This window comes from Rhinichthys klamathensis, unplaced genomic scaffold (genome assembly GCF_029890125.1).
Source record: "Rhinichthys klamathensis goyatoka isolate OS25496 unplaced genomic scaffold, OSU_Roscu_1.1 h1tg000810l_1, whole genome shotgun sequence".
NCBI lineage: Eukaryota > Metazoa > Chordata > Actinopteri > Cypriniformes > Leuciscidae > Rhinichthys > Rhinichthys klamathensis.
In genome coordinates, this window is record NW_026607198.1 from 18,009 (window position 1) to 36,609 (window position 18,601).

At 37.3% G+C, this 18,601-nt stretch overlaps 1 protein-coding gene across 3 annotated transcripts in view; it reads left to right on the forward strand.

The window, feature by feature from the left end:
* Positions 1 to 13,388, forward strand: part of slc41a1 (solute carrier family 41 member 1) — a 30,171-nt gene extending 16,783 nt beyond the window's left edge. For all 3 annotated transcript variants that reach the window (XM_056243562.1, XM_056243560.1, XM_056243561.1), the window contains 8 exons: positions 2,896 to 2,967; positions 3,788 to 3,932; positions 5,733 to 5,879; positions 10,267 to 10,414; positions 10,572 to 10,651; positions 10,771 to 10,905; positions 11,051 to 11,199; positions 12,858 to 13,388. In XM_056243562.1, the coding sequence (XP_056099537.1) occupies positions 2,896 to 2,967; positions 3,788 to 3,932; positions 5,733 to 5,879; positions 10,267 to 10,414; positions 10,572 to 10,651; positions 10,771 to 10,905; positions 11,051 to 11,199; positions 12,858 to 13,043 (1,062 nt within the window). In that variant the 3' untranslated portion in view covers positions 13,044 to 13,388. The remainder of the gene's footprint in view (positions 1 to 2,895; positions 2,968 to 3,787; positions 3,933 to 5,732; positions 5,880 to 10,266; positions 10,415 to 10,571; positions 10,652 to 10,770; positions 10,906 to 11,050; positions 11,200 to 12,857) is intronic.
* The last annotated feature ends 5,213 nt before the right edge of the window (positions 13,389 to 18,601 follow it).

Consider the following 18,601-nt stretch of genomic DNA (forward strand, 5'->3'; position numbering starts at 1 on the left):
GGAAGAAAGGTGATTTGAGTGACTTTGAACGTGGCATGATTGTTGGTGCCAGAAGGGCTGGTCTGAGTATTTCAGAAACTGCTAATCTACTGGGATTTTCACGCACAACCATCTCTAGGGTTTACAGAGAATGGTCCGAAAAAGAAAAAACATCCAGTGAGCGGCAGTTCTGTGGGCAGAAATGCCTTGTTGATGCCAGAGGTCAGAGGAGAATGGCCAGACTGGTTCGAGCTGATAGAAGGGCAACAGTGACTGAAATAACCACTCGTTACAACCGAGGTATGCAGCAAAGCATTTGTGAAGCCACAACACGCACAACCTTGAGGCGGATGGGCTACAACAGCAGAAGACTCCACCGGGTACCACTCATCTCCACTACAAATAGGAAAAAGAGGCTACAATTTGCAAGAGCTCACCAAAATTGAACAGTTGAAGACTGGAAAAATGTTGCCTGGTCTGATGAGTCTCGATTTCTGTTGAGACATTCAGATGTTAGAGTCAGAATTTGGCGTAAACAGAATGAGAACATGGAACCATCATGCCTTGTTACCACTGTGCAGGCTGGTGGTGGTGGTGTAATGGTGTGGGGGATGTTTTCCTGGCACACTTTAGGCCCCTTAGTGCCAATTGGGCATCGTTTAAATGCCACGGCCTACCTGAGCATTGTTTCTGACCATGTCCATCCCTTTATGGCCACCATGTACCCATCCTCTGATGGCTACTTCCACCATGTCACAAAGCTCTAATCATTTCAAATTGGTTTCTTGAACATGACAATGAGTTCACTGTACTAAAATGGCCTCCACAGTCACCAGATCTCAACCCAATAGAGCATCTTTGGGATGTGGTGGAACGGGAGATTCGCATCATGGATGTGCAGCCGACAAATCTGCGGCAACTGTGTGATGCCATCATGTCAATATGGACCAAACTCCCTGAGGAATGCTTCCAGCACCTTGTTGAATCTATGCCACGAAGAATTGAGGCAGTTCTGAAGGCAAAAGGGGGTCCAACCCGTTACTAGCATGGGGTACCTAATAAAGTGGCCGGTGAGTGTGTATATATATATATATATATATATATATATATACACTACCGTTCAAAAGTTTGGGGTCGGTACGATTTTAAATACTTTTAAAAGAATTCTCTTTTGCTAACCATGGCTGCGCTTATTTGATTAAAAATACAACAAAAATCAGTTATAGTATTAAATATTATTCCAGTGTAAATCAGCTGTTTTCTGTGTGAATATATAGTAAAGTGTAATTTATTCCTGTGATCAAACCTGAATTTTCAGCATCACCAGTGTCAGTGTCTTCAGTGTCAAATGATCCTTCACAAATCAGTATAATATGAGGATTTGATGCTCAAGAAACATTTATTATTATTATCAATGTTGAAACAGTTGTTGGTCTGTCAGTTGTACAGTTTTTTTTTTTTTTTTTAGGATTCTTTGATGAATAGGAAGTTCAAAAGAACAGCATTTGTTTGAAATATAATCTTTTGTAACATTATAAATGTCTTTACTGTCCTTGATAAATAAAAGTATTGATTTCTTTCCTCCAAAAAATAAAAATAAAATTCTCACTGACCCCAAACTTTTGAACGGCAGTGTATATATTATACACACACATCATCATTTTGTATATCATCATTTTATATCTTGTATATTCAAAATAATAAATAGACTGATTTGTAATAAGGTCATGTGATTACTTAGTAGGCTAGTATTTATTGCAATAGCCCATAACTACATGCTATTACTGTACATGCTGGTTTTCAGATGGTTTTACTAGGATTTATGTCAAATGATATGAGTATTTCACCCTGTAGATGCACTCAGATCTAATAGACATGAACTACAAGCCACAAAACTTTCTTTTCAGAGGTTTTTACTTTTTATGTTCTTAAGACACAAATATTCTCTTGAGGCAGGTAGTGTTGGTCCAGCTGAGTGGGGCCAGGTTGGGAAAGACCCTCTTTAGGGCCGGGGCCACTTGACATTAGTGTCTGCACTGAGAGAGATGAGATAAGTAGGGAGAGAAGGATGAGATGTGAGGATGAGATCTGTCCGGCTCATAAAACCCTCTTTTGTCTTGTAAACTGACCACTGTTTGTTCTAGTAGAAACTGGGCCCAAGGCGCCTGAGCACCAGCAAAATGTACATTTCCTGGCATGTATGTTTCATTGTTTCGTTTTCATGGAAAGATCACAGTTTAATGAGGACGGTATCAGTTTTTTGGGGGTCCTTAAAGACAGTGTTTCATGTATTTCAGAGTGAAACTAAATATCCTGTGGGAAATAATGTAGGACGGGGCTTTGTTTTATCCGTTGGGATTTGATTGGATCATGAAATGTTTGACAATGATATTATTATTGGTGCTCGCGAAGGCTTTTGTTCTGAACCCGTAACCCAAAGTATTCAGCTTTAGCACGCAACACTTCCTGCACTGCCTTCGCTACGAACATTAATGATTCCTCGAATCATGCAGCGTTTCTAAGCGATAAGATATTCTATTTTTTTGCCTGGTGGATGAAAAAACGGGCAAAAAGTCTCTTAAATTTACATTGAAGAAATATCCAGATTCTGAAAAAATTGAGACCAGCTTCTTTTGAAAATGTAAATGAAAAATCTAGTTGGTTAATAGTTATTCAGTTGTTTCAGAGGCAGAGAAAGTTATTGCATTTTGATAAAAAATTTATGTAAATTTTTAGAAAGTTAACTTTAGGTCAGGTTTTTGGCATGTTGAATCTGATTGCAAAAATAAAACCGCATCTAAACTCTTAACCGAGATTAGTGCTGCAGACTCGCTCAGAGGAAAGTCAAGTGGTTAAACTATAATGGGAACATTTGTAAATGGACTTCCTGTGTTCTCTCTTCCCCCGTCTCACCAGGCTAATATTGGACAAATGGATACCGCCAAGGATATGTGGAAAATGATCATGGGAAACCTCGCACTAATTCAGGTTGGTCACCTTCTAAAAATATCAATCCTGTTTGTCTAATGTACATGCCAACTCTTCACTTCACAAAGGCTTTGTTCAGACAAACAGTGAAAATCTGATTATTTGGCATATCTGACTATGAAATTGGCAAATAAGCACATGAAATCCAATGTTTACCTACTAGATCCACATCCAAATGTGTTTTTTTTACGTGTCTTAGTCATAATAATTTTTTTCATATACGTCATCAGGATTATTTAAATCCTATTATAGTATTTATTGATATTTTCAATTAGCTTTTCTTTTTATATTTTCAGTTTTCATTTTAAATTTAGTTTAAATTTTAGTAATTGTAGTACTTCATCTAATTTATTTCAGTTTCCAAAGTTCTAATATTTCCATTTATATTTTATTTCAGCTTTATTTAAATGACCAAAAATGATAATTAGTTAACAATAACAATACTGAACGTCATACGAAGTGCAGTACATTTTTCCTTATACTGTACATGTTTTGAATATTGAATGAATGAACAAGTCAGTTCTTCAGAGGAAACAGATCAGATTTGTCATTCCTAAAGATTTTTGCACCGAATGTGCAAAGCCAGAGTCACATATCACATATGGTTTGACGTTTCCAGATTGCACTCTCGAATGAACAATTATGTAATGATTGGGTGATCTTTTTCTTGGAAATTACCCTGAAATCCAATAATGGCATGTGTACACTAATGACGAAAGAGATCAAAGTAAACTTGACATGAACGGGACAGAAGACTTTGAACTTCAGGAATGATGGTCAAAAGGGGTGTCTGAGTTCATGCTGTCCTTCCTGCTTTCAGGTCCAGGCCACTGTGGTCGGCTTCCTGGCTTCCATCGCCGCAGTCATTTTTGGCTGGATTCCAGAGGGTAATTTTAACATGGGTCATGCCGTCCTGCTCTGTGCCAGCAGTGTGGCCACCGCATTCATCGCTTCTTTGCTGCTAGGTGAGAGGTTGAGTCATCTACTGTACCTCTGAGTTGAGGAACCTGACACTTTGTGTCCCTAACATCCCAGGAAGCTTCAAATGTTTTTACAACGTTGCAGTTAGATGGCTCCTCAGTGCAGCATGTTAAATACATTTTAAGAGAAAATAAATCAAATAAGCAAGATATGATGTGCTGTGTATGTATTAAGATGATTAAGATGTTTTAATGAATTATTTACAGGTGAAACTCGAAAAATTAGAATATCATACAAAAGTTAATTTATTTCAGTAATTCAACTTAAAAGGTGGAACTAATATATTATATAGACTCATTACATGCAAAGTGAGATATTTCAAGCCTTTATTTGTTATAATTGTGATGATTATGGTTTACAGCTTATGAAAAACCCAAATTCAAAATTAGAATATTGTGAAAAGGTTTTCATAAGCTGTAAGAGATTTGTGAGATATTTAAAAATATATGTTAATTATGTGAGATATTTTAAATATTTTGTTAACATTTAAAAAAAAAATAGATCAACTTTTTTTTGCGAGTTCATAAAAAATATGGGATATACAGTAATAAATAAATAATAATAAAGCAAAACTTATAATTAAGTCATGTTAAAGGGATAGTTTACCCTAAAATGAAAATCGTCTGTATCAGACCACAAAAGGAACATTTTTTTAAAAAAAATCTCCCTCTCACGCTAGTCCATATAATGGCAATGATTAGCGGCCAGTATCAAGCTTTTAAAAAAATATGCAAAAGCATCACAGAATGATCCCGTGTGACACATGTCACATTCTCCAAGTGTTCTAGGGGTATACGATAGGGTTTGGAGAAAAACAAACTGAAATTGAATGTATTATTTAACAAAATTCTTGACCTTGGCCGTTGGTCTTCTGTGCTCGACTCTGTGTTTGTGAGACTGTATTAGCGCCACAGTTGACTCCATTTCACCCAGAAAAAGTTTCAAGGGATCAAGATTAATAAACAAGCCTAGAAATCCCCAAAAAGTATTTGTGTACTCTCTTACCTGTGTTAAATATCTCCAGACCGGAACTCCGTTTGTCTGATGACGGTCAGAAGGAGAGTTGACAGATGTGAACGCTATAACTTCTTGTTGCGACGAACACAACAGATATAGAAAGTACATGGATAGTGTTTCATGCCATGTTTATCTTAGTCTTGGTTTCTCACAACTTGTGTGTTTTTCTGGGTGACACAGAGTGAACTGCGGTGCTAATAGAGTCTCACGAACACACAGTCGAGTACAGAAGACCAACGGCCAAGCTCAGGATTTTCATTTAATAATACATTCAATTTTGGTTTGTTTTTCCTCAAATCTTATCTTACTTGGGATATAGGACACATGTCGAATGGGAACATTCTGTGATACTTTTGTGTCTTTTTTAAAAAGCTTGATGTTGGTCTCTATTCACTGCCATTATACGGACGAGCGCAAGTGGGATATTTTTTCAAAATTCTGAAAAAGAAAGAAGGGCATTAGAACAACACCAGGGTGAGTAAATGATGACTTAACGTATAGTTTAAAACATCATGGCAATGTTTTCACATCTAAATAGAAATGTACTAGCTGAGGTGAGTAAAGCTAATGCTTGTTTTTGAACCTGGAAAGACAAAGCAGCTCTGAGGTCTCATTTCAACACTAGAGTGGAAATATATCCTCCAAACAGGAGGTATCAACAACTAAGAATGCCTGGTCTCCATTGTTTGGGATTGACACAATCTCCTGTGTTAATTCCACCATTTCAACACTAACTTGACAAATCTTTCCTCTCCTCTTCTGGCCAGGTCTTATCATGATCGGGGTTATCATTGCATCCAGGAAGGTTGGCATCAACCCAGACAACGTGGCCACCCCCATTGCTGCCAGCCTTGGTGACCTGATCACCCTGGCCCTGTTGGCTGGCATCAGCACGGGCCTGTATAAGGAACTCGGTGAGTGAATGCCGCAGGTCTTTGGCTGAGGAACACTGCCATAATCGGATATGTACAGTCAGTGCATTTTGTGATCCAAGTGCAGGCAGATATGAGCACCTCTAAATTTGCAGATTCACATACATTATAGCGTATAACTTATGAACCCTGTGCCCTAGAAACGTAATTCTCGTTCCTCTGTTTTCTTGGACCAAGTCGAGTTCAATGGAGGTGTATGGATCTATCTTGGCAACTGAAAATAAACTAACTGAAGATAACATCAAAACTCATTATCTTCTTTAATTAGCCACGTTAGGCCTTTGCTTTGCAGAGGAACTTCCACAGTCAGGGAGGAAATGGCATCTCAACACTTGCTTAGTGGTTTAAAAATAACACAATTAATTTTTTTTTAATAAAAATGTTCGATAAAACCAGCATTTTCAATGAAATAATCATAATTCAATTTGAAAGTTGTTTCATGTACATTATACTGTATGTGAATCTGTATTGAAACCACAATAATAAGCCATAAACCGACTTTAATTAACACTATCATTGTAGACAAACTTCTCATTACTATTAGAAAGCCTATCTGTCACCCAGCATTACAGTGGTCGTTTTCCTTTGCGTAGTTGAAAACCACAAGCTCTTTCTTTCTCCGAAAAATGTTTTGAAGAGGTGGTTTCAGGTTTATCTGTCACTTCCGTATCTATGCTGAGGAAGTGAAAGTGTGCTTTCTGCAAGCTCTCAGTCTGTGCAGCTACCCACACACACATGCTTTTAATGAATGTTAAAATAGAGCACAGATATATTACAGTAATGTAAAGCTAAAAATCCTGAAGAAAAAGTGCAGTTGTAATATATGTATATGCTTATATACAGTATGCACATATATATATATACACTCACCGGCCACTTTATTAGGTACCCCATGCTAGTAACGGGTTGGACCCCCTTTTGCCTTCAGAACTGCCTCAATTCTTCGTGGCATAGATTCAACAAGGTGCTGGAAGCATTCCTCAGGGAGTTTGGTCCATATTGACATGATGGCATCACACAGTTGCCGCAGATTTGTCGGCTGCACATCCATGATGCGAATCTCCCGTTCCACCACATCCCAAAGATGCTCTATTGGGTTGAGATCTGGTGACTGTGGAGGCCATTTTAGTACAGTGAACTCATTTTCATGTTCAAGAAACCAATTTGAAATGATTAGAGCTTTGTGACATGGTGGAAGTAGCCATCAGAGGATGGGTACATGGTGGCCATAAAGGGATGGACATGGTCAGAAACAATGCTCAGGTAGGCCGTGGCATTTAAACGATGCCCAATTGGCACTAAGGGGCCTAAAGTGTGCCAGGAAAACATCCCCCACACCATTACACCACCACCACCAGCCTGCACAGTGGTAACAAGGCATGATGGTTCCATGTTCTCATTCTGTTTACGCCAAATTCTGACTCTAACATCTGAATGTCTCAACAGAAATCGAGACTCATCAGACCAGGCAACATTTTTCCAGTCTTCAACTGTTCAATTTTGGTGAGCTCTTGCAAATTGTAGCCTCTTTTTCCTATTTGTAGTGGAGATGAGTGGTACCCGGTGGGGTCTTCTGCTGTTGTAGCCCATCCGCCTCAAGGTTGTGCGTGTTGTGGCTTCACAAATGCTTTGCTGCATACCTCGGTTGTAACGAGTGGTTATTTCAGTCACTGTTGCCCTTCTATCAGCTCGAACCAGTCTGGCCATTCTCCTCTGACCTCTGGCATCAACAAGGCATTTCCGCCCACAGAACTGCCGCTTACTGGATGTTTTTTCTTTTTCGGACCATTCTCTGTAAACCCTAGAGATGGTTGTGCGTGAAAATCCCAGTAGATTAGCAGTTTCTGAAATACTCAGACCAGCCCTTCTGGCACCAACAATCATGCCACGTTCAAAGTCACTCAAATCAACTTTCTTCCCCATACTGATGCTCGGTTTGAACTGCAGGAGATTGTCTTGACCATGTCTACATGCCTAAATGCACTGAGTTGCCGCCATGTGATTGGCTGCTTAGAAATTAAGTGTTAACGAGCAGTTGGACAGGTGTACCTAATAAAGTGGCCGGTGAGTGTATATATATATATACAGTATTTATATTTACACTACCATTTAAAAGTTTGGGGTCAAGGTTTTTTTTAAATGAAATTAATACTTTTATTCATCAAAGATGATTGAAATTGATTTAAATTGATCAAAAGTGACAGTAAAGACTTTTGAATGATTACAAAACAAATTATTTTTTTTTTTAAATGCTGTTTTTTTATCTTTCTATTCAAGAATCCTGAAAGTGTATCATGGTTTCCACAATAATATTAAATATTAACACTAATAATCATTATAAACAATTGCAAATCAGCTAGTCACATGATCCTTCAGAAATCACAGGAATAAATTAAATTGTAAAATCTACTCGAATAGAAAACCGTACAGTTCATCAAGACTTCTGATGAGGGTTATCATGTGATTTTTGTGTACTTTTGATTCTCATGAGTAATATGTTTAAACAGTCATCATGCTGAGTCAGGGTCAGGTTAGAGCGGAGCGGAGCTTGTTGGGGCATGTTGGGGCTTGTGCTTCACCTGAGGGTGTCTTTAATCTCAGGGTGCTTGATACACATTAGACTGCAGTCTCTCCCTTTAGACCCATAAAGCAACAACACTCTCTAAGTGGGAGGACACTTTCTCATTTCGATTGCGAAGAAACGACACAAGAACACATTGTATTGTTAGTTCAGCTTTTTTGTGGCAACACCTTGGTGTTTTGATGATGTGTGGTGAACAGTGCTGAAGTGAGAATGTGCAAATGGAAACATTATGGTAAAGAATGATTGCATGTTTATGTCGTATCAAACCTCACAAGACCAAACCGTCTGGATGTAAACATTTAAAACTGCCAAAGTAAAAGTAGTAGGTCAACCAAGCATTCATCTTACTCAATTTCTTCAGAATCTTGCTGCAACATTACAACCAAAAGAATGTTGTCTTATTGTGATTTCTAAACCAGCTTTGGTTTTGAAACTGTCTGCAAAGTCTTGCATTAAACATGTTGATCATGACACTTCAATCTGAAGAATGTAGATATCTGTAATGTATGACCATTATTTTATGATGGCTTCAACTTGAATCAACATAATAATAATGTATTCTTTTTTTTTTTCTTTTTTTTTTTATGTAAATGTATAGTTTTAAAGGGATACTCCACTTTTTTTGGAAATAGGCTCATTTTACAACTCCCCCAGAGTTAAACTGTTGAGTTTTACCGTTTTTGAATTCATTCAGCCGATCTCCGGTTCTGGCGGTACCACTTTTAGCATAGCTTAGCATACATCATTGAAGTGGACAAGACCATTAGCATTTCTAAAAAAAAAAATGCAAATGGTCGCCTGAAAATAAAAAAATAAAAAATAAAACGCAGCGCCTGAAAATAGTTTCGTTGTGTTGACGGAAGGTAGCCTATTTTCATATCATTACGCCTGCTGCACTCATGGTACGGCAGTAAAGTTTCTTGATTATTACGCAGGAATGAGAGAATAGTTCCTAGCCATATCAGCCTAGAAAATCGCAACTTTACATTTTCCGTCGGTCTTAGTGCACGATGTAACTACAGAAGAGTCAAGTTTTAAATAGGAAAAATATCGAAACTCTTTGGTCATTTTTTTTTTTAGAAATGCTAATGGTCTTGTCCACTTCAGTGATGTATGCTAAGCTATGCTAAAAGTGGTACCGCCAGAACCGGAGATCGGCTGAATGGATTCAAAAACGGTAAAACTCTGGGGGAGTTGTAAAATGAGCCTATTTCCAAAAAAAGTGGAGTATCCCTTTAAATCTACTGTTTGTTAGACCTATTTTTAATTTATGAATAATCTTAAATTTTTGCATCTCTCAAGTTTCAAAAGACATGTAGGCATTCAATTTCCAGGGGTTATATATATATATATATATATATATATATAGTGCTTACAAATCGATTAATCACGATTAATTTAATCTAAAATAAAAGTTTTTGTTTATATAATATATGTGTGTATATGTATATATACCTTTATGTTAGATGTGATTAATAGCGATTAATCAATTTGAAAGCACTATATATATTAGGGATGCACGATATCGACCGATATATGTTCATTTTTTATGTTATCGTTATCGGCTATTTATTGTGATCAGGCTCTCAAAAATAATATAAAACTTTGGATTTAGATTTATCAGCCAACATATCAGTTATCGCCTTTCAAATATGAAGAATTATATATATATATATATATATATATTATATTTACTCATATTTATACATTTGTCATTTATAAACATGGAATGTGAAAATGTATTCAATTTAGCTAACTTTAAATGTATTACATTTTTCCTTACAGAATTCAATGATTATGCCAACCCGATGGTTTGTGCCTTCTTCGTCGCCCTGACACCCATCTGGGTACTTATCGCCCGGCGGATTCCTTCCACACGAGAAGTGCTCTACTCCGGGTGGGAGCCTGTCATTATCGCCATGGCTATCAGCAGGTAGGAAAACACTGATTAAGATAAAGATCCTCATTTCCTCATTCCTCTTTATGATGGATGACTCACTCACTTGCGGCTGACAGCGATATGTCAATCATTTATCTGACACCATAGATGCAGTAAAATTAGATTTATTCTCTTTGTGCTTTTAAAACAGTGTTGGAGGCCTGATTCTGGATAAGACGGTATCTAACCCCAACTTTGCTGGAATGGCGGTTTTCACGCCCGTCATCAACGGTAAGACTCCTTATCAACTCCTTATCATCTCGTGTCAGAGTGAGGGCTAGTAAGAACAACCGTCAGAAACAGTCACACCGGAGATCATTGCTTATGTTGTTTGTTTTGCCCTGCTGCAGGTGTGGGCGGCAATCTGGTGGCGGTACAAGCCAGTCGAATCTCCACCTACCTGCACATGAACGCCCTGCCCTTAGCGGATCCAAACCCAACCCCCATAAAATGCCCTACTCCCTGGAGCTCGTTCCTTGGGTCAGGTGAGTCAAAGGAAATGGCACACTCATCAGACCTATTATTAGCAAAGACGTAATCAGTAAATATTGATAGAAGCGTATTTTCCTGTATTGTGTCTCAATTCGTTTGGTCATGCGAAGACTAGCTCAACTTTTACTCTCTCACCAGGTGTCAACTCCCGTTCTGCCAGAGTGCTTTTCTTCCTGGTCGCTCCTGGTCATCTGGTCTTCCTGTACACCATTAACTCAATGCAGGGTGGACACACCTCTCTCACCTACGTCTTCATTGCATTTTACCTGGCCGCTGCACTGCTCCAGGTATACCTGAGCATCTACTGTATTCCTCATTACGAGGAAGTTTGAGGTTTAAAAGGAATGTAATGTTGTGTTTCCTTTTTTCCCCTCCTCCGTTTGGCATAAAACTATGGAAGCTTGTTTCCGCCACAGAATGAAAAATAAAAAAGGTAATTGCGACTTTTTATCTCACAATTCAGACTTTTTTTCTCACAATTGCGAGTTTACATCTCGCAATTCTGACTTTATTTCTCAGAATTGCGTGAAATAAAGTCGCAATTGCGTGTTATAAAGTCAGAATTGCGAGATATAAAGTCAGAATTGATTGATATAAAGTCGCAATTGCGTGTTAAGTTAGAAATGCATGATATAAAGTCGAAATAGCGTGTTGTAAAGTCAGAATTGTGAGATATAAACAGTCAGTCTTTTTTTTCCTTCGAATTGGCCTGATAACTCACAATTCTGAGAAAAGATGTCAGAATCTCGAGATATAAACTCGCAATTATGTGTTATAAAGTCAGAATTGCGAGATGTAAACTTGCAATTGCGACTTTATTTCTCATAATTGCGACTTTATTTCTCGCAATTGCGACTTGATTTCTCACAATTCTGACTTCATATCTCGCAATTGTGAGATAAAAAGTCGCAATTATTTTTTTTATTTTTTTTATTCAGTGGCGGAAACAAGCTTCCATTATAAAACACTGTGTTCGTGGTCATCCAGGTTGAAATGTTGACTAAAAACAAGGAGTTTTTTTAGGTTTTCCGCCGCACATTCTCTCTATATTTACGATTCTTTAGCCTTTAGCCGCTGCCTACAACTCACTGGATCCTTCACTGGAAACCAAATATAACACTCCCGCAGTCCCACTAAACATTTACTCTTTTAATTTTTGCATCAGGGAACAATACAAGTCGACACCATTATGACTAAAAGTTTGCTAAGAAGTATTTCCTACTAAAGCAAGGTGGTATTTGATTGATCAAGGATATCCATTGCAGACTGATGGGAGTGGCCTTGGACAGCAACATGCCCAGTGCATTTTGGGTGTTAAAGTTTTCCTAATTATTTGGCAAAAGTGAAGACAACAGCCTTTTTTCTTAGTTTTCTCTAGTCAGGTACACTGATTTCAAAAACGTTTTCGCCTTTCTTCTGCATATACGGGCACGTTTCATTGAAAGCCAGTGGTGAAGTAGATCCTTTAAGAAAGAATGCTGTGCATGAATAACATTAACCTTATTTTAAGACTTTTACAATGTTTGTGCATTGTGACATTAAATTATATTCTATTACTATAATGCGAAACAAATACACTACTAATCAAAAGGATGGGGTCACTGTTAAGAAATTAATACTTTTATTCAGCAAGGACACATTAAAGTGATCAAAAGTGACAGTAAAGACATTTACAGTTTTACATAAAAATTCTATTTTGAATAAAAGCTGTTCTTTTGAACTTTCTATTCATCAAAGAATCCTGAATAAAATAAGCAGCAAAGTAGAATGATTTCTGAAGAATCATGTGACACAGCTGAATTTTCAGCATTAGTTAAGATGCATTAAAAAGGCGTTAAAATTGTTTTATGCAAAATAAAATATCTTTGTATCAACCTTCATATGTTCTGCATTTCCCTGGTGATTTCCCTCATGCCACACTGACACATTCTGTCTTCCCGTCTAGGTTGTGATCCTGCTGTACCTTGCAGACTGGATGGTTAACTGGATGTGGAGTCGAGGGATGGATCCCGACAACTTCTCCATTCCCTACTTGACCGCCCTGGGAGACCTGCTGGGGACGGGCTTCCTGGCTCTGTGTTTCCACATCCTGTGGCTAATTGGAGATCGGGACACAGATGTGGGTGATTGATCCACGCTGCTTCCTTTGACTCTGTCCAAGCAACACAAATGTCTTTATTTATAATGCCACGTAGAGAAATAATATCTATATTGTTATGGCTACTATGTCTACCATGATTATATTGATGACATTATTGCTTTAGTATTGATTTGTAATTTCGTTGTTGTTTAGCTACTGGGAGAACAACAATCCTCATTATTTTTCAATGGGGATGTTCGGCCCAATTTTACGGCCAGTCGCGTTGGCTGCATGTAAAGATGACATCGACCTAAACTTGAAATATTTCACGAGAGGCAAATGAACATAGAATGCTTAATCACCAAGTGCTACAAAATGGTTTAGTTATATAAAATGTTTTTTTTTTTTTTGAGGGCAGCATTTTGCTAACTAAAGACAAAAAAAAACATATTTTGGACCATCACAGAATGACTTGAGTGACCTGAATATCTATTTCGGGCTAGAGACTGAAAGGGTTACCTGGTCTTAATAGAGGAGACTGAATCTCAAAGGGGACCTTATTTACGCTAAAACACACTTTAAGAATTTTTGCACATCTCGGCATTTCCATCCAGCTTTTTTATCTTTATGCAGTATCCCAAAATTCACATAAACATAGGTGGAAACATAGACAAGCTTTACATAACATCTACAGAAATTAAACAGAGTTTCCATGATTTTTAGTTAAATGTGCTCAGTGTTCAAAATTAATTGGAAATTATTCTTATGTAGCTGAAAGGAAAATATGCATTTGCAAAACATTTTATCTGCCCTTTTCCTTTAAAAAAAAGGTAACATTACCCAGTAATGTGATTTTAAAAAATGCAAAGCCTTAAACTGGAGGCGAGAAAGACTCATCACAGTCAACTAAAAAATACAATATGTTTTAATAACACAAAGCTCTAAGGGTCAATTGATGAATTAAATTACTCTAAAGGAAAAGCACCTGCTCATTGGTAAGAAACATGAAACGCTTTGCCTTAAAAGCCTTTTTACAATACGATCGAACAATTGCTGTATAATTAATTATGCAAAAACACTTAAAAGGGCTATTTTGACATCAACACTGCTGTACCACTGCATGCCAGCTGAAGAAGTGCTTTTGTAACCGGTTCCCGAATGTGATTTTGAAGTAATGCTTTATTAAAATCCCTGGAAGAGGAGATTATTTCATTTCGAATGTTTTTTTGTGAGATTAATGCCACTCAGAAACACTTGAAAGGCGAATATGATGGCTAGCAGCTAAACTGTACCTCGTTTCTCGGCCATTAAAGTCTCTAATCAGTAGTTGCCAGAAGGCTAATGTATACTTTAATAACTAGCCAGGCCTTATAAAGCAACTTATTATCGACAATGTGTTTATCTGTAATGTTAGCCTTCCATTGCTAAAGGGCTGTGTAGAAACATCGCTCCATTTGCTGGTAAATCTCACCAGTTCGCGCACATCGTCAGCAAAATGGATTGGGACGACCTCATCATAACATTAAAAAAATGCGTTATTAGTAACGATATCTTGAACGTATCCATTTTTGTTTTAACTGTAACTTGTCAGTTTGTGTCACAAATGTCTGTTTTTAACTTTGCAAGGGCGAATTATAGTGTTTGATAGATCACTGTGCACAAGATGTACTGTAAAGTCAGACGTTGCCACAAGAGGTCGCGCTTGTGCAGGGAGAGCATGAAGCTGCAAAATGTGTCATATGCACGTGTTTATAATACCACAATTATGCATTCAAACATCACAAACATTTTTGTGCAACTGATCCGGTGCTGCCATTGTACCATGACAGCTCTCTATAGTTGTGAATATTTCTTCAGGGGACGGGAGGCTTTGTTTATTTATTTCTATAGATGTGACAAAGCTATTTGTAAATAATATATTTATTCTATAAATGTTTATTTTTCATTTTGTTGCATTTTTTCTTTGCATTGGACCAGTATAGATGTTTACTGTACATTTTATCAGTAATTTGTTTTTTTTTTGGTAAACTTTAACAAATATATCAAAGTCTGGTGCCTAATATCCAGCAAAACCTCACACTCGATGTGGTTCAGTGATTGAGCATAATATGCCTTAACAAATCACAAGCAAGGCTCAACACGTAGGTTTTATAGGTCTTCTGATTTGTTTTTTGTATATGAGCTTTTTTAATTCATGTTGCATTTTCATAATGTATTCATTTGATTTGTGTACACAAATCATCCCATCCGTTGTGTTCTTCCAGGGCAGATGTATTGGTGGTCACTCATCCAAAGCAAAGCCACTGAGATCCCCATGAGATTTAGAATGAATTAATATTTGCTTGAGGGTTGTCTAATCTGTCACATATACTATTCCCTCTCGTATTGACCTAATATAGCTTTCTACAAGAAAACATAACCTTCCCTGAGTTAAACTGAGCTTGAGAGTCAGATCCCAGCCCCTTCGAGCAAGACCAGAGCAAACTTACCAGGTTATCCAAGAGTGTACAGCTAGTAATGGTAACTGGTTTTCCGAATCCTATGATTTCTTCCCCATCAGTTCTGCCCCTGCTGCTTCAATCTGACACTGTCAAGTGGACTTAACAGAGGTACTTGTAAATTGCTGGAAATAAAAGATTATATTATTTCGTACGACTGCCCTGTGCTTTTCTGTGTTCATGGCTGCCCCATGCTTGCGGGGCCCTCACGGCGATCGCACCAGGACGGCCTGATAGACACCGATGCTGCTGGGTATGGGTAATGATGAAAAATCACATCGGCATTAATCTTCTGAGATGTATTGTACTGACATACTGCAGCAAAACTTGCTCCCCAATAGAGCATTTATTGAAACTGAGCTGCAAAAACACCTCTATCTGAAGTGCTTATTAATTAATACATGACCACACACAGTGAATAATGCCTGTTGGGTAATGATTTATGAGTAATGATATGAAATAATGTAAAATATTATTAGTTTGGGGTTGGAAGGATTTTTGAATGATTTTTTTGAAGTCTCAACGAGGCTGCATTTATTTGATCAAAAATAGTAATATTGTGAAATATTATTATAGTTTCAAATAACAATTTTGTATATGAATATGTTTTAAAATGTTATTTATTCCTGTGATTATTTTCAGCATCATTACTCCAGTCTTCAGTGTCACATGATCCTTAAGAAATCCTTCTAATATGCTGTTTTGATGCTCAAGAAATATTTCTTAATATTATTAATACTGAAAACGGTTTTGATGCTTAATATTTTTGTGGAAACCTTGATTTAAAAAAATCTCAGGATTATTTGATGAATAGAAAGTTCAAACGCTCATTTTTACTGATCGATTTCACTTTTGATACATTTCTTGATGAATGCAAGTATTTAAAAAAATCTTACCGACCCCATAGTTTTGAACAGTAGTGTCAGTTGGTGCTCAAAAACATTTTTTTTTCTGGATGATAAATGTCTGATAAGTGAACGTTTGAAATGTCCCAGTTGACGTCAGATCCAGTGACCTTGCATTTGTCATTTTCTGCCGTGAATCACAATGTTGCTGCTCCTCTTCTATCAGAGAGAGACAATGTTCCGTCCTTATCAAGCATAATACAGAGGAAGACTAATCATCCAGACGCATAACTCAGCAGATCTGGGTCCAGCATGAGAGCGGCTCAGTGGGATTGGCATAGGAATATAGGGATTGACACGGATAAGAGCGGACAGGCTATAGAACGAGGCCAAGGCTTGTCTGGATGGAGGAGCTTTCTAGAAAATGATCCCAGGAGAACTGACACTGTCTAAATGCTTTTTCTATATCATTCTTTTGTAGTTTAAGATTGAATGTTGTTTGAGAGATTGGTTCAGAACACAATGTGCCTGACACACTCGGAGACAAACTCACACACACTGAGGCTCTTTGTAATCTGACAGATGTTTGGGTCGGACCTTCACAACACAAAACAAAAGATCTATACAGTAGCAAGAAAATACATATGCTTATTTCTATTAAATAATATGACTTGTAATGTACCAAGAAGCATTTAAGAACCTCTTAACCCTATAAAGCCTAATGTATCGTGTTCGAGATTTTTCCAAAGCCTCTAAATTGTCAACATGATCAACGCTCTGCTAAAAAACCCTTTGTACACAATGTATGCCTTTTGTATAGTCTGATCGATAGTTTAGTTTTGAGCAAGTAAAAGGCCTATTTGTATCATTGTAAAAACGTTGGCCTTTAGGTTGTGGTTCTTTTTGCGTTAGTTTTTTAAGTAACCATAAGAACTTTAATATTGTTAGTTATATAGGTTTACTTGATTATCCATACATCACTTGTTAGAAAAATCAGTTTAAAATGTGAGTATTAAATAGGCTTCTGATGAACGTTGTTTACCTGTACATCACTCAATCGTCATTGCATTTATATATATTTTTCTCCACAGAAAAACTACAGAGCTTTGATCAGAAAACTAAGCATTTAAATATCCTCTTACTAAGACATATTATTGGGAGATATAGAGCGACGACTGATATTTATATGCATTCTAAGTAGTCTGCTATAATGTTTTAAAGGTATCTTTACATTTACATCAGATCTTGCTTTTTGGATGTATAAATATCAGCAACTGCACCAAATTGCATATATTTGTTCCATTTGGGCTTCCATATTCTCCTATTATATACTGTATGAGCCATAAAAGCCTGATGTATCAAAATTACTATTTCATGTCAGGCCTTAAGTATAAACATTACGTCACTGCTTCTATAAGACGGGGCTGGCAGTGGTCCACATTTTATTAGCTGTAGTGTGCTTGAGAAAAAGAAAAGGGTTAAAAGTCATTGCATTAGATAATAAAATATCAAACCAGGTGGCATGTTTTTTTTACTTTCTAATTCAAAACTGGTCAAATGTATGAAGCACTCAGGAGCTTGTTTCATAAGGATTCCTCCAATGAGCCGACACCGTATAGCAGCGGGGAATGACATCATGTGACAGTCAGATATCAGTGACACATGAACATGCACAAGCACAAAAAAATTGCAAGAAAAATGTTTTCTTTAAAAAAAAAGTTGTATTTTTTATTTGATCAAATTTAACTGATATTATTTCGAAGCATAAATATAATGGTTTAAAATTATGTTGTAAGAGGGTCATGAGAGCATAATATTTCTCACACAGATTAAGTGCTTTGCAGAGAAATTACAGTAACACACCACAGTGAGACTGAACTCAAAAGCGTTATAATGTGGCCTATTCATGCCGTGCACGTAACAAGGGTAAACGCTTGGAAAGATTCCAGGAGACTATGTAATATGCGTTTGAAGAAGAATAGGTTAAAGTCGGCATGAATCAGAAGTTGCGATAGTCTTTTCTTCCATATTGTGACGTATATCCGAGTTAACCGCCTTCTTGAACAAGAAGAAAATGTAGGGCGGGACTTCTTTTGGTCCATTGGGAATTGATTGGATGGTTGTGGTTTGCTATTGGTGGATCCCATATGAGTGACAGGTTGCCCCGCCCTCGCTCCAGTGAACACATCCTCTTTCAGTGACGTCTCTTCTCTTCTCTGATGGAGGGGAAGTTATATTGATGAAAGATTATGAGAACACATAAATT